Below are 27,545 nucleotides of genomic sequence, written 5' to 3'. Positions count from 1 at the left end.
TATTTGTCTTTCTCCTTCCTTCCTTTTTATTTTATTTTTTTTTTACCAAGAATTTAAGTGTTATAAAATGTACTCTTGTTTTAAGTATTGAGGTTCTTTTGGACCAAGAAGTCTGGAGACTTAGAACTATGTAGTAGGAAGGAAGTCAGGCTATAGTTGAGAAGGGAGTAATTGGAAAAAAAAAAAAGCATAAATAAGCCTGAGTAACAGCTACTTATCCCAGAGTATTATGCTTTATTATTGGTATGTGTCCCAAGTTCAGCTCTGAGATTTCTTATCTATATTGTAAAAGTATGGCTTAACGTTGGGAAGCTTTTATAAATGTTGTGTTCAGGTCTTCCTCTCGGTTTTTTAAAATTGTTAATCCTCTGTTGATTGGTATTAACTGTGCGTAATTTATAGGAAAGACTTTTAAAAGATTATGTGTTTAACTTGGTTCTGTTTCTGTACAGTCATGGTCAGAGAGACACAGCACAGATTCTTCTGTTAAGAGGAGCCAAATATTTGCCAGATAAAAATGGAGTAACCCCTCTGGATTTATGTGTACAGGTACATTGTTAATGTATATTCTTAGTTCCTTACTTTATAATAGAAACTGAGACAGGTGAAACCACTTTTTTCTCAAATGAGAGAGTGGGTACAAAGGTTTTTGTTCTGTGGAGAATATGCTCTTTAAAAGGAATTATAATAGTGTAAAAATTATATATTGATCTTCTTCGCAGTTTCTAAGACCCTTGACATCTTCAGAGTGATAAGAGTGTCTTTTTGTATATTAATGAGATGACCAGTGGCTGAAAGGCCCTAGATAGCTTCAGGAGAGGGGCTGATCGACTGAGGAGCTAACCCCCATGTGATTAGAGGGCAGCCTCCTTCCCTACTACCAGGAGTAGTCAGGGACTAGAGGTTGAGTTCAGTCACTCGTGACTGATAATTTAATCAACTATGCCCATATGATGGAACTTTACCGTAAAAAGCTTCACAGTGTGGTTCTCAGAGAGCATCCAGGTTGGTGAACACATCCAAGTGCTGGGAGGGTGGCATGCCCAGAGAGGGCATGGAAGCTCTTTGCCCCTCCCCACATGGCTTACCCTATGCGTCACTTCTGTTTGGCTCTTCCTGAGTTGTATCCTTTATAGTAAGCAGGTAATAAGTAAGGTATTTCCCTGAGTTCTGTGAGCTGCTCTAATAAATTGTCAAACCCAAAGAGGAGGTCCTGGGAACTCCTTGCTTGTGGCTGGTTAGTCAGAATTATGGACTTGTGATTGGCTTCTGAAGTGGCGGTGCTCTTATGGGACTGAGCCCCTGCTGTTTGGTCTGCGCTAAATCCAGGCAGTTATCATCAGAATTGAATTAAATTGTAGGACACTCAATTGATGTCCACATAGAATTGGAGAATTGGTTGGTGTGGAAAACCCACACATTTGGTTTCAGACTTATATGCAAAAGAAATAAATTTTCCTTTAGGGACTTTGTTTTTAAACATAAATAATTTAAAATCTTGTTTTTAGGGTGGATATGGAGAGACCTGTGAAGTATTAATTCAGTATCACCCTAGGCTTTTCCAAACAATTATTCAGATGACACAGAATGAAGATCTCCGAGAAAACATGGTAATGTAATTGTGTTACTAGCTTGTAAAATGATTGTTCATGTTTAGTTTATATGACATTTTACAAGTGTGTTTAATAATTTTATTATTATAAATATTTTAATAATTTGAATTTCTTATCTGCATTAAAGGATAAGTGTGAATTATATAACAGTTAATAAACTTTGCTAATATTTGGCCGTATTAATCTTCCTTCCTCCAGATCTTTGGTCTCTCCTTAAGGTAATTAGAATATTTCCTGTAGGTGGAGAGAAAGAATCTAAGGAGGAATATCATGTTGTAATGGGTAATCATTAGTTTACTCTACTCTTTGAATAATTGTTGAGTTTAAATTTTTCTTACATTTTAGAGGTTTGGGATTCATTTTGCATAAGTAAATTTGACAATTTCTGTTCTATTTTTACTTTCTTACTGGGTGATTTTGAACAAAAGATTTTATGTCATCTATATAAGCTTTTGAATTTATGCAAGGGCAAATAACTGTAAAGGACTTGATTGCACCTAATTGAACGTTGGGATACTTATTAAACTAATTGGTACTTCATTTCTTGATAAAATTGAATGGATTATCATGTAATCACATTTTTTTTTACTTATAAAAAATTTAGTTACGGCAAGTTCTGGAACATTTGTCTCAGCAAAGTGAAAGTCAGTATTTAAAGATTCTAACAAGCCTTGCTGAAGTTGCCACAACAAATGGTCATAAATTGCTTAGGTAAGTGTTTCAAAATATAAGCAAATCAATAGGCAGCAATATCTGTCAGCTTTGTCTCCTTTTAGGCTTTTCTGGGAAAAGTTTATTTTGTTGGATGCCTTTTGTCAGTGTAAGATGTTCTAAAGATTGCTGAGTTATCATTGTTTTGTTTCAAAGGACCACAGCAATCAGCTACTCCTGAGGAGACTTTCTCTCTCTAAAGAGACTCAAAATAGAGACTTACTTAAGTGGATTTGGGCATAGATGTATAGAATTTTGTAAAATGATTGCTTAGACTAAGTCATATAAGTAAAATGTTCATAAAGAAGAATCAAGAAAGTAATTAGGAATCTTGATCACTAATTTGTAAAACTGGATATAGGCGACTGTTCAGCCTCTCAGTACACCCTCGTGATTCTTTACAAAGTTTTCTCCCTGAACTGTTCCCCCTCAGTTCATCTCTTTATCCTTTCCCCCCAAATTCTGTGGTTTTAATGGCTCTTCACTAAGTCCATGAAGTTAATGCCTTCATACATTTTCACGCAACTACGCTTCTTTGTGTGTGGTTAGCCAGCCCAGTTAAGTGTAAACAGCCATTTAGAAATGGTTAATGTGTTATTTCTTAGCTTACAGATTTGGCCCACTTCTAATTTGATTGCTTTCTACCTTCATAGTTTTCTCTTCACTTCGACTTTTAATACATTGACAGTCAGAATAGGTCGTGGTCTTCTCTCACCACTGTGCATGCGGCTGGACTTTCTTCCTCCCACCTCCATGCTGCTTCTTTAAATCAGCTACATGTCAAATCCATGATGTTAGTCCTTTATTCCTGTTTCCCTTCATACATTTCATATACTTCAGACCAGAATCACACTCTGTGCTACTTACTGAGAAAGCCCCTTGGACTTGATGGTACCAAGATCACCTTCTGTATTTTTAGCCATTAGCTTTCTTCAGCAGTCCTACTCAGTCTACTGTTCACTAATTTTGTTTTTAATTAATCTCTTTCTCCATTTGAGATTACTTTAGACTACCTATAAAATTCATTGAATTCCAGCTTTATATAATGCTCTCCTTTTATTTAGTCGTTTCTGTTAATCTGTTTATATGATGAGGACTTTCTAACACATAGGAAGTAAAAGCATAGGGTCTGGAGTCAGCCAGACTCAGTTTAAATCCAGACATCACCACCTACCATGTGACTTCAGCAAGTAACTTTATGGAGTTTCCCTTCGTCATCCACACATCCATCTGAGACATATTTTTGAGTGCCTGGTATCCACCAGGCCATCTGCTAGATAACCGTGAATAAAACAGACTACATCTCACCTTACATTTAATTTACAGTCTAGTTAGGATTTTATTTCATTGTCGGAAAATAATGGTAAATATCTTAATGAATTGTTGTGAGAATGGAATGATAAGGTGCTGCAAAGTGCCCCGCATAGTGTCTGGCACATGGAGTTGGGGTGTGTCACTCTCTCTGTATGTGGGTGTGTTCACCTGGAAGTTCCCTGAACCCCTTATTATTATCAATTTTTTTAATGGAGCCTTCATCACATGGGCGTGTTGATCATTAACTCCATTTCCAGCCCGTCACCTTTCTCTGAAGAATGGGGGAAAGGGCTGAAAATTGTAAGCTTCTAATCGTTGCATGGTCTTTCTGGTGACCAGCCTCCATCAAAGAGCCCACTGAGTCCCCTCATTAGAACAGAAGGTACTGCTATCACCGAGGAAATTCCAGGGGATTTAGGAACTCTGTGCCAGGAACCAGAGGCAGAGAACAGTATATATATTTTCTATTATCTTACGCTACCAAGGTAGATTCTTAAGAATACAAATTATTCTCCTCTGCCAGTTTATATTTAATGGTCCTTTAACAGATTGCCTTCTTTTGTTCATTTATTTCTCAGTCATTTTATGTTTCTTAACCCACAATGTGATGTAACTTTGGCCACTTACTTTAATAGAAATTTTAATTAAGAAAATAACTGATTCAAATATATATGAATTGTGATGATTGATTTGTTATTTAGCACATTTTGGGAAAAATGAATAGCCTTTTGTCTAACTGATTCTAGGAATATTTGCTAAAGCAAGTAAGTATTTATTGAGGACCCTTTTGCACATAGTGTTGTGTTTCACTAAATAAGTGAGTTATCTTGCTTTCTATATATTTATAATTGAAGGTAAAGATAGTTACCAGTGTGCAAATGAAAAGAGAAATCACAGCTGTTTGCTAAGTAAGACACTGAGTGAAAGTATACTCTTTTATTAATCAAAGGTAAGTACGTTGACAAGGCTTTGAATTAGGAAACTAATTTAAAAATTTTTGTATTGAGACCTAGTGGCTTGGGAAAAAATGATCATTTTGTAATGAACTAGAGAAGTATGTGATGAAGTTTGGATTTTATGATCTTTTTGTAAAATATGAAAGAGATATTTCACTGGTTGGAAAGTGAAAAATGACAGTTTTTAGATGAGCAACTTGACTTAGCTTGGAAGAAGTTTAACCTGGGTAAAATAATGTAACATTATTAGACTATATTAATAATTGATGATATTCACGTTATATTGTGTAAGAAAATTCTTCTTACCTTAAGATCCTAAGATAACTCATGAAGTATTTCCTAGATCAGGTGCTTAAAAAATTTATATATATGGTAATTTCCCAGAGGAAAATTAAATTCATATCTTTCTCATAGAAGAATTTGAGAGTCATTGGAGTTAACTTTTCCAAGAGCTGCAACACAGTAAAAGAAGGAAGTGGTTTCAACCAAACTGCATTTCTATTTTGACGGTCTCAACAATCTTGTGATATAGAATCAGAAACAACTTTGTAAAGACAAATATGTAAAACCCAGTGCAAGTTAAACAATGATTCTATACACATTTGATTCCAAGTCACTAAAATGAAGTAAAAGTTTTGCTAATGTGTTGTAGCTATCCCACCCAGTCATGTACAGTATGGGTAACAATAGCCATTATATTTTACTAACACTTGTAACTGAGAGCTAACTTTTACTGACTGGTTTTAACAGTTTAATAATTTTTAGAATGAGAAAACAACATGAATGTTGAAATAAAAATGTCAGGAAATTTTGGTTCAGTTGTCAGTAGAATAGAAAATATCTTCTAATTTGTCATTTATCAAATTGGAGTACTTAGTGTAGGCATTTGCTGTTTCCACGTTATTAATCATTATTGTTTTAATGTTAGGGGTTGGCCTGAGATTATAGTCAACATTTCTGCTATTGGTTCTCAGTGAAATGTTCTCAGAATTCTGAAGAATCAATTTAATTTACAAATATACTGTTCTGTAGTAGTGATTTTCTTAATATTTTATGTTTTGGCTATATTCTAATTGCTTAAGGATTAACAAATCATATGCAATCCAAATAATGTGTATCTGCTAACTGCCTGGTAAACACAACATTCCATCCCATATCATGATAAGAAAGGAATTTTATATGAAAACAAATATGCATATGTATATGCATGACTGGGGCATTGTGCTGTATGCCAGAAATCGACACAGTGTAACTCATGGTACCTCAATTTAAAAAAGAAAAAGAAAAGGATTTTATTTGCTACATTATGAAATAGATGGTAAATGTAATAAAAATGTTTCAATAAATATTTAAAGATGTAATTTGTTTCATTGACTCTAATCTGTTCATATTTTAATTTTTATTTTCAGCATATCTAGTAATTACGATGCTCAAATGAAGAGCCTTCTAAGGATTGTGAGGATATTTTGTCATGTCTTTCGAATTGGTCCGTCTTCTCCTAGTAATGGAATTGATATGGGCTACAATGGGAATAAAACTCCAAGAAGCCAGGTGTTCAAGGTCAGAAAAGTATATGCTGTTAGGAAGATAGATGTAAAAGACGAACTTGACAAAAGCACATATTTGTTAATCAGAAACCTCATAAACAGGGTGTGAGTTTGGTTTATACCTGTGTCACTTTTTAAACTTAGACACACCTTTCTCTTTTCATCTCTGTCTAATCAACAGCAAGTCTCAAAATTAATGAGCTTTCTATATTTTTCTTACAAGTTAAATTTTAATTTCATTAGTGTTTTATTCTATGAGTGAAGATATTTAATGTTTAAATCTAATTAAATTAACTTTTTTATTGGATTATAGGTCTTTAATTTGGCAGTATGCTGCTATCACACTTTAAAAAATACTTTTTTCGGAAAGAAAGAAAATACCCAGTTTTTATTTTTGGTTTTGTTATCGTGTGTGTTCTGTGTGTATCTGTGTGTGTTTTTAAAGTAAGTTTACTTTCATTTACTGAGTTTACTGACAATTCCTGGGATAACTTCAAGGAAGAATCATTGAGGTATTTTCTTAGTATATTTTGTATTGCTTCAGCTGCTGCTGTTTTGCACATTTATGAGTGGAATCCTTCCCAATGGAATTCCCAAGGCAGTGTAACCATGTCAAATTATAATTTTGTGAAGTAAACATAATGAACATGGCTATAATTGCTATTGCTAATGCTTTTTTTGTGGCATTATATTTTTAAGTCACTCAGATTTTGGACAAATGTATAATTTAATAACTTTTCGCTTTTTTTTTTTTTAAAGGTAATTTATCTGGAGAGCTTTTCACAGTATGCAGTTAGCTTTAGAGTTCATGAAAAATTACATTTCTTTAAACAGCCTTTTGGGTGTAAATATAAGTTGTCTATCAGAAAGATGATATAAGTGTTTTTATGTGCCACTTCCTCAAAATCTACTTATAATTGACAGCTTTACTATCTATAAAATTTGAAATTAAATGAAGTTAAATTAATGGTGTGTGCTAAGTGATTCTTTTCCTACACGGCAAATTTTTGACAGACACTTATAAATAAATGGTTTGCAAGTATTTTGACACTAGTTGAATCTCCAATACCTAGAAGAGGAATGATAGCCTTTTAGGATAGATATATGTAAGTTTCTGTGCATCTGTTTGTTGGCTTCACTCTCTTTTAAAAAAAAATTGAAGTATGAAAGAACGTTCAGCCACACATGCACATGCTGCTCGCCTTGTTTTCTTTTGTGTGTGCCATTCTTTTTCTTTCTTCTTTTTTTCCCCCCTATTGTGCCATCTCCTGGAAGAAGGAAGTTATGCATCTTCTTGTAATTCAGATTTAGCTTTTTAACATAGGACTTCCTTTAATACTAGTTAGAAGTAATAACTTACTGTTTCTGTAAAAATCTGAATCTTCATTATCGATCCTCTGTTTTGTTAGTGCTGTTTTAAGTGGGTTTTACTGTTTAAACATTCACATTCCAGGAAGTTGTTATTAATGTGTTCTGGTATGGCTCATGCTGTTTGTTACTGAATCTACCCCTGATTGATTTTGTCCTCATCCTTCTACTCATGTATAATGATGAACAGAAAATCAAACCAAGTATAGATGTGGTCACTATTATACAAATTGGGTATAGATTATATTCATTATTCCCTTTTTTTGTTTTGTTAAAATTTCGATATGCCATCTATTGCTAATGATAGCAGAAAATATTATGTGCTAAGTAGCCGCTCTAGGCATTTAGTGCTTGATCTAAATGTTGTTTGCTGCCTAGCCAGTTAGCACAGATACAATAGAGTAGAAAGGTGTATCATTGTTTTTCTTTTAGCTTTTCTTCTATGGAATCCAGACTTCATGTTTTGATTGTTATATATCAGTGATATATATAATATATAAAGTTCTTTCCTTTTATTTTATTTCATTTGTAAGTATCTTTATTTCTTTTTTTAAGGTTGTTTTTTTTTTGTTGTTCTGTATCATTGACAACTGCTTTTGTCTGTGACCACTTATTTTCTCTTAAATTTTGACCTTTCACTTTGGTAAAACAGTGTTATATAACTCAGCCAATTTTTAGAAACATTAACAAGTGTTACTTTTGAAGAATTGATTAATCTCTTTCCATCTAATTTTAGTAATTAAATGTAGACTCTTTAAAGGATGGAAAAAAATTTGGCCTCCCACTTATAAGGATAAAAATACAAACTACATTCTCATCCATGTATATAAGGTCTTCTGTTCATTGTAGGGTGACTGAAGTTGTAAAAATCTGAACCGTTTGTTGAGTTGCTGCATTGTTGGATTGGAAATACCATTTTAATTTTTACCACATTTAGTCTAAGGGAGCAATTGATCCCTACTTTCCATTTCATTAACTAGGTACTCTAACTTGTCACTTTATTGTTAGAATTAGCTAATGGGTTTTGCATTAAGAATGAGTGGGTTTATAGGCCATGTGTTTTTAGTAGGTGAAATTGTTTAACATCCTGTTACTAGCTTTCTGATTTATCTTAGAAGTCCTTTGAGTTAATCTTAACACTTAGCCATTTTTTCAGTGTTAACAGATTTTTATCTAGAGCCTTTGCAGCATCTGAAGGAGAAGGTAGTTTTGGTTATTGAAGCAGGGTGACCATAGGGAGGACAGTTTAGGCTTCCTGAATCTTGATATGCTCTTTCCTTGTGAGTAGTAAGCTAGGACTGTTAATTGTTTCATAGAATTGTAACTGGGAGTATTTGGAAGCCAAGAAAAATTGAGAAACTTTTAAGATCTTATCTTTTGGATTATGGCATTTGACATTATCGAGTTGAGAACAGTCAGATTAACAGAGAATTTTAAGATACTGTTAGTGAGTTTTAAGTTAGTAATGCTTTTCCTGTCAAATTTATATCTCACTTTGGCACATGGATCTTGAAATTTTTTAAATTGTCCAACAAATTTGGGATTATATATTATAGTTTTAAATTGTTAACTTGAAATGTTTTGAAACTCTTATATGATTGTCATATCATTGTTCTTATAGGTAGAATATAATTCTTTGGTGAAGATCACTCAGTAATATAAAATGAAGTGATGTGTTTTCATAGTGCCAAGAAGCTCTGATTCATTTTCCTGTAACAATTGATATGTACAGTGCTTTGTGTCTGATATTTTTTGTCATTATTTATGAATATAGAATGCATCACAGCTATTGTTTGCAACTGTTTATTTTTAATTTAAAAAATTTATTTTAACCCTTCTTATCTGTGGCTGCTACCACAGTTAGAAATTAAAGTTATTTTTTTTGTTATTGAGGAGTGAATTTTCTGAACAAGTCTTCAAAGGGATGACTCTCTAGGTAAAAATGCTTTAAGGTTGGGATTTAGTTGTAGTGCATGTGTGAAAGAAGGAAACAGTGGGAAAAAGAAAAGTAAAGAAAGAGCTAAGATGCTGTACTACTTCTCTTCTTTTTTTTTTTCCTCATTCTCTTTTAATTCTTAGCTGTGTTCCTTTCTAGCTTTTCTCAGTATCTTTATTGTCACTATCACTTTACACAGATCTGGCTTTTGGGGGGGATGCTATTTCTGGGTTATTCAGAATTCGTCTTGAATTTTGCAGGTTGTCAGTATTTGAGAATAGTATGGCTCTAGTTCAGGCTCAGTGCCCTTGTCCACATGAGCAGCAGGCATGACTTCCTGCCTTAGGCTTTGCCTTCACCTGGTGTGCTGGTTTCCTGGGTTTTAGCCCTTCCCATTTAGAGGCCAATTATTCCTTTTTCCTTTTGTCTCAAGCAGTTTTACATTACCACCTGTTCTTTCTTTTTTGGAAGTTCATTTTCTGATGTTTACATGAATAGTTTTGCCGACATAAGAAGTTCTTTTTCATCTTTTATAGCAGATTTCATGTTTTTCTCATGAACAGACACTATACACCCAAACTTGAATCATGATTAAAATTAGGATGTTTTCAGTGAAGGTACCATGTCAGTGTTGATGGCAGCTGGCGCTTCTTGCCCTTCTTTTCAGCAGTTCAGGGACGGGTTAAGCAGTTAGGCACCCAGCTGCTGTGTCTGACCATGAAAAAACCTACTTTGTAGGGGAGAACCTCAGAAAGGATTTCTCAGAAATTTGTTCCTTACTTTGCTTACCTGTTCATCTACAATGTGCTAACTAAATATTTGTTGAATGAGTGAACTTTTTGTTGATGGTGGTAAGTCTCCTCTGCCCCCCTATTTTTTGGTTTCATATTTAAGAGTTAGGGGTGATTTAATTCTTTGCAAAGCCAATAATTAGAATATTGTCAAAAAATAATGTTCTGGAAATCTTAAGAAAGGCTAAAGATAATAACAGGGGAATTTATTAGATAATAATTGCAAAGAATTTCTTGCGATGTTCTAAACATTTTCTAAAGTTGCAAATATGATTGTATTATCTCTTTACATAGTGGTTTTTAAAAGTAAGATGATTTCTTTTAGTTGAATATTTAAAAGTGGGTCTTTCAGAAGCACATGGTCTAGTTTATAGTGTTCTGTGATCATGTAAGAATCAAAAAGTAATATTACCTTTTATATTCATTTGTAGGAAGATAGTTTATCATTCTCAAAAGGAATATTTAAAAGTGTTGGAATGGGAAGACCATGTAACCACTCCTCCCTCTGATCCCCCATGTGCTTTCACTATTAATCTTTATTTACGATTAAAAATGTTCTAAAAGGTCTTTTATCCCCCCTAGCTTTGAGATATAATTATTATATAAGGTTGCATAACTTTAAGGTGTACAGTGTGATTTGATACGGTATAAATTACAAAATATTTACCACAATCAGGTTAGTTAACACATCCTTCATGTCACATAATTACCACTTTGCCATTGTTGTTACAGTGGGAGCATTAAAGCTCTACTCTCATGGCAGCTTTCAAGTGTGCAATGCAGTATGATGACCGAGTCATGTGCTGCACGTTAGATCCCCAGTAGCATGTCTTTTACGAGTAGTTGGGCATTTGTATGTCTGCCTGTGTTAAAAAAAAATATATGAATAACTAGAAATGATGTATATATTTGATCTCTCTAGTACTTAGTCCTGTTGTAGCATCTGTGATCACGTAATATTTTAAAAATAAAATTTCATTTGCTGTTAATTTGCAAAAGACATTTCATTATTCTCAAAAGAATATTTTAAATAGTGTAGAAATTAGAAACTTTACTCCCATCTTTTCCTTTTTTTATTAAGCTATTAATCTTTTTACTCTGAATTATGTATTTGTTAGTATTAGATAGTTCATAGGTATTAGAGATGGAGTATGTGTTTGTGTGTGAGTATGCCTTTGTATGTGTATGTATGTGTATATATAAATATGTCATATTTTTAAATTTCTTGTCATAAATTTTCAGGAATTACATGTAAAGAAAAGAGTGCAGTCAAATAAGTTCTTTTTAAGCTCTTTAGGAATTCTCATTTGTTTAAATTGAAAAAAGACGTACAATTAAAAATGTTTGACACATTAATACAGTAAAGGTTAGGGGGATTGTACTTATAAAAGTAATGTACAGTTTTAAAACTATTCTAAATATTTGAAAATTTTTAAAAGAAGAAAGATAGCTTATAGTTTTTTGTTGGAGTTTGGTTTTGTCTTTTTTATTCCAAGGAATAAATAAATGCAAATACAATTTTTCTAAAAATGAGGAGATTATCATTTATATGACATTCGTATATTTTTGTTACTTACCTTTACACATTACCATCACATTAACTTGGGAGAATAGAATAATCTAGAATAAATATTCCCTTTTACAATACTTGTTTTGGCTGTGTGGATTTTTTATCCTGTAGTTTAAGAATATTTTAAAAACACTTTTCTTTTTCTCTTAGCCTCTCGAATTGCTTTGGCATTCATTAGATGAATGGCTAGTTTTAATAGCTACAGAACTGATGAAAAACAAAAAGGACTCAACGGACATCACTTCTATCTTATTGAAACAAAAAGGCCAAGATCAAGATGGTACTTCCATTCCTCCATTTGAACCTCCAGGACCTGGGAGCTATGAAAATCTATCCACTGGCACAGGGGAATCTAAACCAGATGCTCTTGGAGGGAAACAGGAAGCCAGTGCAGACTGTCAGGATGTTATTTCTATGACAGCTAACCGGCTAAGTGCTGTCATTCAAGCTTTTTACATGTGCTGTTCTTGTCAGATGCCTCCAGGGTAAGAAGGTTTCTGCTTGTTTCGTGTGCTGGTTTCTGCCTGTCAATAACCAATGTTGTGGCTGGAGCAGCCCTTGTGGTTCTTATTATGATTGCAAGACACCCTACAGCAATAACCATCAGGAAACTTTGAAAAAAAAAAAGGTTTATTACTTACAGGACCTGGAAATTACATGGCACACCTGGGGCCACACAGCAAGGTCGCCAGTAGAAAGAGAGCTCATGGGCCTGGGGTTCTGCTTTTATTGGGGTTGAGGCCTAAGACTTCGAAAGCTCACTCTTTATTGGTGAATTTAAAACACGAGAGCAGGAATAAAGCCAGGGAAGAGAAAACACTAGTGACCTAAACGGTCAGTTATTAAAACCAACTAAGATCTCTAACACAAAGGAGCTTAGAGATTCTGGGGCTGGCTCTTTTTTCAGTTGTGGGGCTGGCATTATTTTTATTCAAGATAGCCATCTTTGAAGCGGATGCCTCTACATTCATAGTTTAAGGCAGGCACTCACATTTCAAAAAAAGAGAAAATCCAACTGTCTGGGCTTGCAGCGCAGTCCATCATGTGATGCTGAAGCCTCCAAGTTAGTGGTGAGGACATTAACTGCATAGGTGGCTGATATGCTAGAAGTCAGGGGTAGGGCACATTGTAACCCAGAAGGTACGCATGTAAATAGGAACATAGTAGCAAATCCTATACAAATTGAATAGGCAGTAGTCTGAATTTCAGTCCATAGCCATTATCCCAGACTTGAAGGGTCTTACAGTGAAGCTAAGTCAGTGATCTGGGGGCCCTAGGAATCTTCTCAGAGATTTTGGTAATAATGTGAAATGTTTTAACATGTTGGGCCATCTGCTGTAAGGTTTGAACTTGTTCTGAGTTAGTAGATAGCTTCATCCCTCATCGAACCAGTCTCAGTTCTGGGAATAGGTCAGCTGAGTTAAAGGATTGTGTCATTTCAGGAGATGGATTCCCCAAGTTAGGCCTGTGTGGTGCATGTATTTGCATCAGGTTATTTATAAAAGGCGTTTCTATAGAACCAAAAGAAAAAACAAACGTTAATGATTGATGAAAATTAGGATCCTGGTTTCTGAGTTCTGAAGGCAGTAGTCAAGATTTCTAGATACTGGGTAGGCGTGGCAATCCGATATATTTTCCTGGTTTGCAGTTTGAATGTATCTCGTAATTTTTCTGAGTGGTCCATATAGCAACAGGCCATATATGAGCTGCTGTGGTTATTTCTCTGAAACTTGCATCAAGTTTTCCCACTTTATCTTGTATGACTTTGGAAAAGGGACGGTTTTAGGTCTCAGCGACTCCGAGTCAGAGAGGTAGGAGAAAAATTGGAAGCATTATATTGGAGAAATGAGAAGAATTCAGTATCCAGTCCAATTTGCAGGTAGAAAATAAAACCTCAAAGACAATTAATTAACAGTACTGGAAAAAAAAAAAAAACAGTACTGAAATCTGATAGCCACAGGGGTACACTATGGTTTTCTATTGAAATAATTTTTGTCTCTACCATCGCCTCCATTTCTATCAGAGATAATCAGAGTAAGACTAATTTGTATGCAGTATCCATCTAGACCTGTTAATCTTGACCTGGTTATTTACATAAGTACAGCAAGAATAGTGATTGACCACATAGTCTCTTTTAAGTCTGTGTTACTGGAACTTTTCATAGGGAATCTCAGATTGAAAGTTTTAAAGCCTATTAGAGGCCAAGAAGCCAAGCCAGGGACTTGCCATCACACTTTTGCCTGCAATACCAACAGATTTGGGTGAGTTCCTCTCCAAAATATTCTGAAGTTTTTGAGCCTGCCAGGAAGTGACCTTCTTTACTCACCTAGTAAATCTGCTGGGAACCCTGTAAGCAGGGTGTCGGGTCGCTTTTTCCAAGTGCTTTTAATGACTCCATAAAATTAATACCCTTAATTCCTTAAAGTTGTGTGGTCATATCTGAGTCTATGCATTTCTCTCTCGAATATGACATTCTAGTCAAAGCCTTAGTAATATAACCAGTGTTTTCAATTGTGTCCTATTACAAGGAGAATGGATTCTTACTGAATTTAATGCAAGTCACTATAATTGCCATGTAAGTAGGAATACTCACTGAGAGTTTCCAAATTCTGGAGGGATCAGGTAGGGAGAAAAAGTAATTGTTTCATCTTTATTCACAAAGGTGTACTCTATCAAATTGGAGTGTCATAGCTGGCTTAAAAGAAAGTTTCCTTAAACTTGGAAAACGAAAGATTAAAGAACCAGCAATGTGTCAAACAAAAATTCATACAAAATTATAATCACCCTCACCAGTTCATTCAGTCCTATGTAATTAATTCTTGATCTTGAGCTTCTGTTAGCAGTTTTATGAATTCAGTTATCCTTTAGAGTTTTGTAAATGCTTACCCAGTTCAATGGTATGATCTGAAAGTGATCAGAAACCTGTTTTATCACAGTCCTTTCCATGAATCTCCTTGAAGATGAAGCGCTTTTGCAAAAGCATCTGAGTAAAACAATAACTATCTATAATGGAAAAAAACTTAAAAATGCCCACGGTTAAAGATCTTAAGAGAACTCATTATAATTCACTTGACAGAGGAATTTGGTTATTTCTGTGACATACAACATTTTAAGATGATAACCAGAATTATGGCTGATAATATTATATATCAGGTTTTTAGGAATTTCATTTTATTTCTGGAACACATAATAATATATATCCATACAAGGATATCTGTAAAGAAGGTTTAACATCATTTCTTATTTGACATGTAATTTAATGTATCAAATAAGCCTAATTAGTTTAATGTCTCTCTTTTTATAAGGAGAGGTAACATATATTTGAGATGTTCCAGAGGCCATTTGAAAAAACCCCGAAGTTCTTTTAGGTGAAAAAGACTTATTTAGAGTTTGATTTTGAGAAGTTCGTCAAAAAATATCAAAAGTTTTTTGACACTTGACTAAATAGGATCACAGATCATTATGAAACAGCACTTAATTATCTGCTTAACCGAAGTAACGGATGATTTTAAAGGCAAATGCAGACTCTTACATTGTTGTGAGCAAATCTTAACTCTTTGTGTTAAGATTTTTCTTAAGTAATCAAAGACCTGATTTTAGACAACGTGACACACAGGAAATTATTTTGATAAAACACAAAATCTTTGCTTTTTCTAGCCAGATTACTTAAATGGTTAAGAAAAACCTTTCATGGTCTCTCATCAGGAGCAGACCAATACTGCAGGAAAACTCCTTTTAGCAGATGAAAGAAAATTACCTAACCATACCACTGATACTAAAACTTAAACAGAAACCCTTATGGTAACAGTTGGATTTTAACCACCTTCACTACATAAAGTAAAATCCTCTCATTCTGTATCTTTCAAACTTTATACACCATTTTGTCCTTTATTTTCCTCTTTCCCATTCTGAAATAACCAACTTTACTTCGGGACAAAATTACTTTCATTTCCCTTAACAAAAATGCATGTCTGTACCTCATACCTTTCTTACCCCAGAACACATTCTGCTTTCCTTGTTGCATACAGAGACATTTCCTCTATTATATCCAGTTGTCTCACTTACAGATATTAATTAGAATTCTGAACCCTTAGAAACTTTAATTTTTTGTGAAAACTGAGAAGCAATTGTAAGCTGCCTGCTACATCAGCATTCTTTATATTGGCAAATCTGTGAATACACTTCATAATTTTTAGAAGCACATGCTTCCTTACAGTATCATTTTTCAGTGTGGTACAAGACATGTTTACCAGTAGAAGCAAATTTATCTTTAGTTCCTCTATAATAGGAAGCCAAAACATAAATAAACCTTTGCTCAGTGATTAATGTTTCAATATTTTACCTTACTTGGAAATTATCTAGATATTCAATAAATTTTCCGTCATTTAATTTAGCTTCACAAAACTCTAAAGTTTCAAGTTACCAAAGGTATCTGGGCAACTTTTTAAGTAGACATACCGTAGTACTTAACTATCACTGAAAAGTTCACCTAAACCCTTATTCTGCTTCCTCTATTTAAATCACTTGTACTTAATTGTTATGTTTAGGTTACTCACAAAAGTCTTCTGAGGCATTAGACGAAGTCAGCTGTCTTCCCAAGCTGCTGACAGATTTTGTAACCTAGATAACGAACTTAATTGAATAGTAAAGCCAAGTAGAATAAAAGGTAGAATGTCTGCATTTTATCTAATGTTGATAACTCTGAGACATACTTACTTTAATTAAACCAGTAAACTTAAATTAGCTTTTATTTACAGAAGATTGTCCCAGATCACATGAACTTGAAAAACATTTGGATTAATTTCTATATTACTGAGCTTTAGGAATGCTTAATTTGTAGTACTTATTTTTTAAGCCTAAATTAAATAACAGCTCTTTTACAAATTAATTTTGGCAACATCATCCAGAGGTAGAGAGCAAAAAGTCACTTATAATATACATCCAACAATGTACATAAATGTGCAGACAGACACAGAGACCCTGTAGCTTCCATTCCAAAATTTTAGCTGTGAATCATGTACAACAATGTACAACTTACTGGCTTATGAATCATGTTTGAATCCAAATTGTGTCTGGCAGAGAGAACAAGTTAAGGTTACCTGCTTCGGTGGCTAAAGCTTTTTACTAATACTTGTGGAGAAGACTTTTAAGATTTGTATTTGTCCTTGACAGGTAATCTTGAGACTGTGGACTAGATTTTGGGCATGAGTGCTTTTATAACAGTTTGTATTTTGAAATGCTTCTTCACTCCTCCCCTCCTTTTTTCCCCCTTCTGTCTCAGGTGATTGTGGGCAGAGTTTTAGTTACCTCCTGGGGTATTTATATTTCAAAGACATGGTAAAACTTAAATCTTACAGGATAGAGAAAGAATGTAGGTTTTCTACTAGGATTTTTAGTGCCTTTTGGATGGTCTTGGCATTCCCAATAAAATGTAGTAGGGCCACCCTGTAATTAGGGGGAGTGTCCTGTAAAAATAATTGTCTGGACTCAGGGTCAAATGGGGCTACTCCAGGGTTGGAAATGAAGGGGTCTGTTGAGTTACTGTGGTCATGGAAATGATAACCCCCCTTGGACCATGTTAATTTTATGCAGCAGCAGAGGGGTCCCATCTGAATGTTTTCCATTAACAGTGAGCCTTAGTAGTGATCATTGTGATGGAAGGTCAGCATGGTGACATTAAATATCCAGTCAAGGAGAGGAGGGGTGTTAGTGTGAATATTGGGGATCTGGGGGCCTTTGCCTTCTCTTATCCATTTTTTCTTCACCAGAGTCTACCATAACCCTGTCAACTTTTGCCTTGGCGACAGGGATGCCATGTGAGGCATGTTTCTTAGTTCTGCCCTGTTCAGGGGAAAGCGAGAAGGGGCTCAGGATCTGTGGTCTCTGGAGGAAACAAGCCTGTGGCCCAAATGGTTCGTTAAGAAGGTTATGGATTTTAGAGTCTTTAGAGATACCAACTAGTTGATGCATTTTGACTGTCGTAATAATTTAGAGCTCGTTACAAACAAGAAAACCTGCAGTAGTCAGCTCCTTCCTCTTCTTCCTGTGCATAAAATATTTAGGAAAGGGGTGAATATCAGTTAAGGAATAGTTTTGACCTCAGTTTCTACTTGTTTTTTTTTTTTTTTTCTGTTACCTTCATCCTGTGTGTTGTTACTGGAAGTTTTTGGATGATGTCACTGTGAGCTGCTTTGTAGATAGCTGCTTTCCTTTCCAGGCTGTCCCAAGAAAGCACTCCAGGATTGAGGTCCATCTCTACTAGCATCCTATCCACAGGTTCTTTGGTAAAAGCCCTCAGGCTTCTGGAATGTAATACCGGGGTCTTGGCATGTTAGTATGCGTGGCACTGAATAATGCCCAAGAAATGACCGTGGGGTTGTGGATTTATTAAGGAGCTGATATACTGCCTCAGGGTTTGTAGGAGGTATTGGCACCAGAGGTTTAGAACATTTACATTTGTCCATTCATCTTTTAACAGCGTTACACCTGAGGTTGGACTTGCAGTATCCCATTGGGTTAGGGGACAGAGAATGACAGAGTGAGTGAAGTGGTGACACAGAGACCATAGGGCTCTGTTGTATTTCCCTCTCATGGTGCCAGTGGTTTCCACTGCAGAGCTGTTCCACTCTTCTGGGTTAGGACACATAGTCTAGGCACTACCTGCCGACTCTGTGGTTGCAAGTGGAGGTCTCTTCTTTTCACCTGTGGAATCTTTTCCTTGTGCCTTTAGCCCAGAGCCTCACTTTGGGTGCTGGTAATAGCCTTGCTATCCAGTTTACCCGCCTTAGCTCTCCTTGGCCTTGAGGCCTGGAGGACCCTCACACACGTTAATGATCAGTTAAGGCCTTTATAATTGGTAGTCTCACCATCTCATTAGACAATGTGGCCTTGATCACACTGCTGTGGGGGGTTGTTGGATTATAATGGCAGCCATAACCTTTAGGGTTGGATGCCTAGACAACGCATGACAGAGGCAATATACAAAAGAACATTGCAGCAAGACAGACCCGCAGCAAGTGGTGCTACTTCCTCGGATGGTGTTACCCTCCTGAGTCAGGTGGTAGTAAGCGAGTTGCAGCTAAAGGGCATTCCTCTTGGTTCACTGCAAGGGCAGTCGTGCAGTCCTGCCACCTACGCCAATTGTTTTGTGTGCTTGTCTCCGCCTATCAGTAACCAATGCTGTGGCTGGACCAGCCCTTGTGATTCTTAAGATTGCGGGATGTCCTTCAGCAATAACCATTGGGAAACTTTGGGGAAAATAAGTATTTATTACTTAGAGGATCTGGGAATTACAGGGTGCTCCTGGCCACACAGCGAGGATATCATGGAGGGGGAGAGGAGAGTGTGTGAGTGCAAAGGCACAAGCCCTGGGGTCGAATGGAGGGACCAGGGTTTCAAGGGTTCACTTTTTTATCGGTGAGTTTAAAACATAAGAGTGGGAATTTAAAGCTTAGAAAAAGAAAAAATAAGTGGCCCAAATAGTCAGTTATCAGAATCAACCAAGATCTCTAAAATAAAGGTGCCTGAGTGATGGGGTAGCCTGGCTCTTCACCTAGTTGTGGGGCTGGCATTGTGTTTATTTGAGACAGCCATCTTTGAAGTGGATGCCTCTACATTAAAAGTTTTAGCCAGGCACTTGCTTTGGAAAGTGAAGAGAAAACCCAGTTATCAGGGCTTATACTACATGCTTATTATTTCCTTCTCTGATAGAAGAAGAAAAGCTATGATTTCTTGTCATTTCAGAAATAACAGAAAATACTTCATTATTTTTGCTTCTGTTCTAATCTTTAGGATACTCATTGAAGTAATCTGGAATTAGTACAAAATATTTGAGTTTGAAGCATTATATACATTATTTGTAGAATGGTGAATGTCACCTTCTATAGGCTCAGTTATGTATTGGAAATATATAGAGTTGCTTATATGTATGTATATATGTGTATATATATTTCACTTATAAATTGATTAGGCGTCCCTCAGATTCCATAAAGACAATCCAACTATCCCCCCCTTTTTTTTCAATTTAGAAGCCAGTCCAATGCGAAGTTAACAAATTTGCTATTTTTTTGTGTATGTGTTCTGATTTTTTTTTTACCTCCCACAGAATGACTTCACCTCGTTTCATTGAATTTGTCTGCAAGCATGATGAAGTTTTAAAATGCTTTGTTAACAGGTAAGGCTTTCTTGGTTTCATGGACTGCTTTTGTAGCCTTTTCTTTCTTTACTTACAGTTTTTATCTCAACAGAAAAAGTGTTACTTCTGTTACTATTCAAAAATGCTCAGTGATAAGTAAAAGTATAGTAGGTGTGGATTAATATGCATTTTTAAGTTCTGTTTCAGTATCAGTGTATCTGAATGTGCATGTCCCTCAATGCTACTCAACCTTCCTGTCCCTATCAAAAAATATGTTTTTCTTTTAGGAATCCCAAGATTATATTTGACCACTTTCACTTCCTCCTTGAATGTCCTGAATTGATGTCAAGATTCATGCATATCATAAAAGCACAGGTAGAAGTTTCTCTTAATCTTGTTTTTAGCCTGTCTAAAGAAAACTGACTTTTTAATTTGAATACCATTCAGTGAAGTGATTGTTATACTTGAGACCACCTGCTGTAAGTAGAGTGACATTACCTTACTCTTTAGTGTACGATTACATTAGTATGTGACTTTAGAATGAGGAGTTACTTTAAGAAATGTGTATTGAGTGCCTACTATGTGCAAAGACAGCATATTGCCACGTTTCCTGAAATGGAACACCAGTCCTGTGAGGCTGATGGTTCTTTGGGATTTTATCCCCAAATACATTTGGGAAATGTACATATGCTCTGTTGGAGATTTATAAAGCATATCAGCAGCTTGCCAAAGGCTTTGAGAAGCCTTTTGGTAAAAATAGTGATTTAAGTTTGTTAATCCTCCAAACTTGTTTAACCTGAGAACTTTCCCCCACAAGGGTTGATTCCATGTATCTCATGCTTCATGAAACATGCTGGGAAAAGGCTTGTTTTGCTACTTACCAGCCGTGTGACTTTGAGCATGTTTCTAACATCCTTGAGCCTTGGGTTCTTCATCTGTAAAATAGAGATAATGACACTAACATCATAAAACCTCTATTGTGAGGAATAAGTTTTAAATAGTGACTGGTATATATGTTCAATAATGGTAGTTGTTTTGAAGATAAGAAGCCTATGTTCCTTCTCCAAGAGGACCTTAATTCAGTCTAGCAGGGGAGATAATAAATGCACCTGTGAAATAGTAATTGCAGTATTAACCTGGTTCTTCAGGAGTTTAAGGGAGGACGAGTTTGCTTTTGGCTGCTGTAGTCAAGGGAGAGTTCATAGAGGAGGTGGATTTTTTTCTGGACCTTGAAAAACATGCAAAATTTTTATGGGAGTAAATGGGGAAGATGACCATTCTAGCCAAGATATAGGTCAGGGCATAGAAATGGAAAAGTGAAAAAATTAAGTTGGTTGTAGGTGAGGAATGAGATATAATTCTGGAAAGGTAGATTGGGGTAATAGTGTATTGAGCCTTGATTGCCAGACTGAAGAATCTTCTTTGTTTGCTAGGCTGTCAGGAGCCACTGGTAGCTTTACTTTAGGAGAATGACATCATCCTGGCAAGATTTTAGGAAATAATTGTCCAAAATGTAGGATAGACTGGAGGCGGTGGTTTGATTAGTAGTCATAAGATAAATGCTATAGGTGTTTTAAAATGTCTTTAGGGACACTGTCCTTTTCAGAAATTAAAGAAGGCTAAGCACTAATCCTTATAAAATTATACACATGTATATAGGTCTCCTTTGACATCTGTTTAATGATGATACTGTAAAAGAAGGTAGGAATAATAATATATTTATTGAATGTTAACTTGAAGTCAGGTTCCTTCCATGCATTTACTTTACATAGATTATTTTATTTTCATAACAGTCGTATGAGATAGGGACTCTTATATTGATGCTGAAGAGATTAAGTAACTTGTTTAAGTCATTTAGTTACTAAGTAGGAGATCCAGAATTTAAAATTCTGTCTGGTTCTTAAGTTCACTTGCTTAACCTACACTAGGTGACTGCATTCTAGGGTAAATGAGATTATAGTTGAAAGAAACTTACAGTTTCTGAAAGAGGTAGTTTGCTATATTCAGTATTGTCTCTGCTTTTCACTTCTGGAACCGTTCAGTCAAAAAGCATCTGCAGTAGCCATTCACCTTTTTGACCCACAGAAGAGGTTTTGTTGCCTGACCAGTGAGACGTTTTGGAGCTTGGGTGTGCTAAGGGGGATATTTGTACAGAACAGGGGCTTAGCATGGAGTATGTGGGTTGCAGCAGTAAGTATATGGAGGATGTCCAATGTGGAGGGTGGGGACAGTTGCTGAGAGTAGTTTGACAAAGCTTGAGTGGGGTGTAGGTTATCCCTACAGTGAGTGGTCCATGTCAGTGACAGAAGATTGGTTATGTATGAGATAGGGCAGTTGATTAAGTGCGGTAAAGATAATGGGAGCCTACTTTAACTCCTTGGTGAAAGGAGTTAAAAAATGGAGGAACACAGTGAACCATTACTGTTGGGCTGGAATTGGAGATATCAGTGTGAACTTTTAGTTTCCAATGTAGGTAGACAGATATAGCAAACCTGGCACCCACTTCTTTGTCTCTGAGTACCATTCTCAGTGAACTAAGGCTTGTTGGAGAAATGGCTAGTTCAGGGAAAGAACAGGATGAGCCTGGATCATCTTACTGTGCAAGAACATTGTTCAGAGAATGATGGGATTATAGCAGAATAATTCAGAACCAGCTTGAATGGACTCTACTGGTCAAATCTGGAACAATTTGAACTTCAAAATACATAATGATGGCAAAATATTGTAAGTTAAGTCATAAGTCTGTACTGAAAGAATTAATGAATAAATGTAAATTTGGTGAGGGGTGGAATATTTTTATAGTCTCAAAGTATGTCCCCTTAGAATACTCACTGGTTGCAAAGATTAAAAAGGAACTTTACGATGGAGAAGCTTGGCAGTGATCACAGCCCACATACCAGTATGCCAGCTGTTAGGACGCACTGGGAATGTGGCATCATTGCTTTGATATTCCCGCCAAAGGTGCACACCCTGAATTTAATCCTGAGAAGTCATCAGACAAACTCCGATTGAGAGGCATTTTACAGAATAACGGACCTGCAATCTTTAAAAATACCAAGATCATGAAATTAAAACACTGAACAAAACTATACCAGAATGAAAGAGACAGGACAACTAAATGCAATTCATGTGTCATTATGCTGTAAAGGGAATCTGGCAAAACTTGAAATGGGGTCTGAAGATTAGGTATATAGTAATGTACAGTGATAATTTCTTGACTTTGATGATTGTGAACTGCTTATGTAGGAGAATTCTCTTGTTCGTGGAAAGTACACATTCAAGTATTTAGGGGTGACTGGATATCATGTGAGCAACTTACTTTCACATTCAGGAAAAAAATACCTTTGTACTGTACTGTACTTAGAAATTTTCTGTACCTTGGAGGCTGTTAAAAGAAAAAATAAAAACAAAAACAACTACCTCTGCTAAGAGATTGACTTCTTGTTCTGTTGGTGGTTTTCAGGTGGCCTGGTAGTTAAAGGGAGAGACATTTTGTATTGCTGTACAAATGCTATTAAGAGGAGCCTCTGTAATCAGTCCTGTTTTGTGAATTGTTTTATGGAAATGCAGGTACTCAGAAAGTTTACATACAAAAATGTGCCCTTTGGCTTTGTAGGTATATATATATATATGTGTGTGTGGATGCTTTGATCTTATAGATAATTTACTAGCTTTTGAAGGTAGCATTTTGTACCTTTTAATGTTACCTTTGAATTACTTTTAAAAAATTGTCATTTGTTACTTCTTGGCTCACATTTTATAGATAAAGGTTAGAGTTTAATATTTAATATCTAATAATGGCAAATAAGTTTACTGTCATTTTAAATAACTTATTCCCAATAATTTTAACATTGGGAGTGATGAGAACAATATCATTTAGCATTCTGAGAGATGAGTATTTCACAGATTACTTAACCTCTTGGAGCTACATTTTTCTCTTCTGTGAAATGGGGATAATAAAAGTTACTTTTTCTCATAGTGTGAGGATGTATGTGAAATTACGTGTAAAGTGCTAACAACAATACCTGGCTTATAGGTGCTTTAATAAACATTAGTTAATTTATGATTATAGTTATGACTCTTTTGCTCTATGTTTGCATTATTTGATTTAATCTTCAGAATTAACTGTTAGTAGATACTATTTTCCCTGTTTTACAGGTAGGAAAACTAAAGTTCTGGGAGGATTGGTAATTTCCCTGAGATCACAAACCTAGTAGTGATAGAGCCAGGATTTCAAACCATGTTTATCAAACTTCAAAGCCTATATTTAAATACATTGCTTCTATATAAATTTTTTTCTCTCCTCTCTTACCCAAGTTTTAGGAATAATCAACATTAAAATTTCAAGCACTTAACTTTCTAGCCTGTTTACTAAAAATGGAATATTTAATTTATATGCCCAGTAATGAACATAGTAACAGGAGTGTTTTATTCAAAATGTTGAAGACTACTAGGAGTATGGAATACATTTAACTTTGGAAAAGGGAATATTTACTCTTTTCTTACTGAAAGAGCAGATATTAAAAGGCAAAAGTTAATCTTACACAAGTTATTTTCATAAAAATATTTTTATTGAGAATTAATATTTAAGTCTTTTGAAGCAAAACTAGTATTTAGTTTGGCTCAGATGAAGAAATTTACCGGCGTCCTTAAAACTTGCCTGAGAGAGAACCTCTTTGTGGTGTTGGACATTGATCGTGCTTATCTCTGGGAGCTCTTGGCTTTTGTGGTATTGCACCACCCTGGCTCACCTTTGACTTTTCTGGCTGTGTGTATTATGTGCTAATAAGCAAACTCTCGGTCCTGACCTGTGCTCACAAACTTCTCTGTTGCTGTTTGTCCCTGTATCTTTAATCTCTTGAACAAGGGACTTTATTTTGTCTCCAATTTCAGCTTTGTTCATGACTGTTTCCAGTGTATCAGCTGCAGCACATTCCAGTATTTATTTCCAAGCTCTTAGTAGTTATATCCCAATTAACTGTAAATTCAAGATATATAAAACATCATTATTTTCCACCAGTGCCTCCTAGGAGTGTGGGAGTAGGTTGTGAGGAGAGGGCCCCCCCACCCCCCGCCAGCCATTTTATTAAGTTCCGTCCCTAGAGATCTTCCTTACTTTTCTTCTTTATTCAAAGGAGTAATGTCTTTCAGACTTGCTTTATTGTTCTTTCCTAACATGATCAGGACCTTATCACTCAATACCTGTTACTTCAACTGCTGCCTGGATGGTCTCCCTGTATCCTGGTACTACTCTCGTCTTCAGTTCTGCATTTACTATGTTACTCCTCTGCTCAAATATCTTCAGTGACCCCTAATTTTTACTTGATTCTTGGGATTTGTAATTATGTCTTTGATTTACTTACACAAATTTATTTCCTTCGTCATATGTAGGGTTTTGCCCGTGCATCTTCCAGGGCGAGACAGTTTCTCCTTCTGTGCCTTTTCCTTTGTCTCCCTTGGCCGGGTGTGCTTCCTTTCCCTCCTGCTTGAGAGCGTCCTGCCCACCTTTAAGTCCTGGTTCAAACCAGGACCGCATGAAGCCTCTGTACTCCACTCCATCCATCTGCACAGTCTCTAAATTCTTAGTGCATTATAGTATGTTTAGAACTTGATATTATATCATATGTGTTGTATTGTCCTAATGCATTGTTCTCCTCTCTTTAACTGTATTAAACAGTCTTTAGCAATGAAGTTTTTACAGCTCTTATGTTAGAATACAGCTTTGCAGTATTGGCACATACTAGGTACTCAGTAATACTTTGTGTTTAATAAAAATTACAAATCACTTGCAGTTTGTGTATCTGGCAAATCAACAAAAGGTAGAAACTTTCTTTACTGTTCACAAGATCTTATTCTTTAGTTTTTAGGGTGGAAGAAGGGATGGAAAAAGGATAAATTCCTTTCTAGTTACTTGCATATATTCAAAGATAGAAATTAAAATTAGGTGTAAAGATTAATTTTCATGAAAAATTAAATGGAGCATGAAACAGTTTTTCTGGATGTGGAAATTCACTCTAACAAGCCTTTTTGGAGTAAAAGAAATTGAGAGTAGATTCAATTGCGTATGTGATATTAAATTCTTTTAATTTATTAAGTCTTTTCTGTTGAAAATGTAGGGAATTAAAACAATATACTCTCTAGGTAGTCAAAGTATTTCAACTCAAATCTGCCTTTTTGTGAATAATGGTTGAAATGTCAGAACATTATCTAGAACTACATAAAATAAATAAAGGTCTAAGAATGATTAATGGTAGATAGGGCATTTAGCATGCTAGTTAAGTAAATCTGATAGCTAGGTGACTGAAGTGCTGCTAACATATTTCACTGTTATTTGTTGTGGTAGCCATTTAAAGATCGCTGTGAATGGTTTTATGAACATTTGCATTCAGGACAGCCAGATTCAGACATGGTGCACAGGCCAGTGAATGAAAACGACATCCTGCTGGTTCACAGAGGTATGTTTAACAAATAAAATAATGTGTGTGTGAGGCATGAAATACTAGTTATTGTAAATTTTAATATGTAAAATTAACCAATGCTACATATTTAGATTCTATTTTTAGGAGTAGCTGTGAAGTTGTGTCAAAAGCAAATTGTGCAAAGCTAAAGCAAGGAATTGCTGTACGGTTCCATGGAGAAGAAGGCATGGTGGGTATAAGAATAAGTGCTGTTAAGATCACTATATATAAAAGATTGAAATGCCTTTGAATGAAGTTTGATATTCAATTGATAATGGAAGAAATTTAATACAATTTTAATTTTATTATTATTTAGAAAACAAATTTTGCCGTATTTGTGTTGATACTTCATTTTATTTTCTTGAACTCCAGGGGCAAGGTGTTGTGCGTGAGTGGTTTGATATTCTGTCTAATGAGATAGTCAATCCTGATTATGCATTGTTTACCCAATCAGCTGATGGTAAGTTGTTCAGTCTAGATGACTTTCTCTGTGACTTGTCGTATTTGCAGACTACTTCATTGTAGTTTATCCCTTGATTCCTATAGTAAGTAGCCCTGCGAGCTAGGTGGAATGTTCTCATTTCATAGGAGAGAAAATTGAAATTCAGAGTTTTTGTCTCTGTTAACAGTTAATGAGTGGTGGGATCATGTGTGGAAGCTGACTGGTCTAGCATTCTTTCCTCTAAACAGTTGGTTCTCACATGCTTGTCTCACAGACTAGTTCTGGCCTCAAGGAGGTTTTCATCAGTTCTTTATAAAATAAAACTAAATGTATTCAATCAAAGGATTGTCCTTTAGTCTACTTTTCTTGAGTTAAAATTTCCTTTTGTAAAATAGTGGTAGTAGGTGAACTTTAAAAATATTCAAGTCCTTGTTTGGAAGAATTAAAAATTTCTAACCCTATTTGATTTTCTAGGTCATAAAATTTATTGGTCATTAAAAACAAATTCTAGAAATCATGGTGTTAAATCTTAACTTATAATCCATTTATGTATAATAACTTTGTTTTCAGTCCTTTTAAATGACTGGCAACTAAAAAGCTCTTAACCATGTAATACAGATAAAAAACTCTTTTTAAAATGGTGTTTGCTACCTGCAGAATTGTAATTTGATATTGTAGGCTAAATGGAAATGGTTACCACCTCAT

General features: G+C 35.4%; 1 protein-coding gene across 1 annotated transcript in view; it reads left to right on the top strand.

The window, feature by feature from the left end:
- The window catches only part of HACE1 (HECT domain and ankyrin repeat containing E3 ubiquitin protein ligase 1), an 88,930-nt gene that overhangs the window by 36,799 nt on the left and 24,586 nt on the right, over positions 1–27,545 (top strand). Inside the window, exons 8-17 of the mRNA XM_072965691.1 lie at positions 453–549; positions 1,509–1,610; positions 2,218–2,324; positions 6,004–6,154; positions 11,957–12,291; positions 19,911–19,979; positions 20,228–20,315; positions 26,284–26,395; positions 26,491–26,588; positions 26,771–26,858. Coding sequence (XP_072821792.1) covers positions 453–549; positions 1,509–1,610; positions 2,218–2,324; positions 6,004–6,154; positions 11,957–12,291; positions 19,911–19,979; positions 20,228–20,315; positions 26,284–26,395; positions 26,491–26,588; positions 26,771–26,858 — 1,247 coding nt within the window. The remainder of the gene's footprint in view (positions 1–452; positions 550–1,508; positions 1,611–2,217; positions 2,325–6,003; positions 6,155–11,956; positions 12,292–19,910; positions 19,980–20,227; positions 20,316–26,283; positions 26,396–26,490; positions 26,589–26,770; positions 26,859–27,545) is intronic.

Source organism: Vicugna pacos, chromosome 8 (genome assembly GCF_048564905.1).
Source record: "Vicugna pacos chromosome 8, VicPac4, whole genome shotgun sequence".
Classification (NCBI taxonomy): domain Eukaryota; kingdom Metazoa; phylum Chordata; class Mammalia; order Artiodactyla; family Camelidae; genus Vicugna; species Vicugna pacos.
This window is presented reverse-complemented; position numbering and strand designations above follow the sequence as displayed.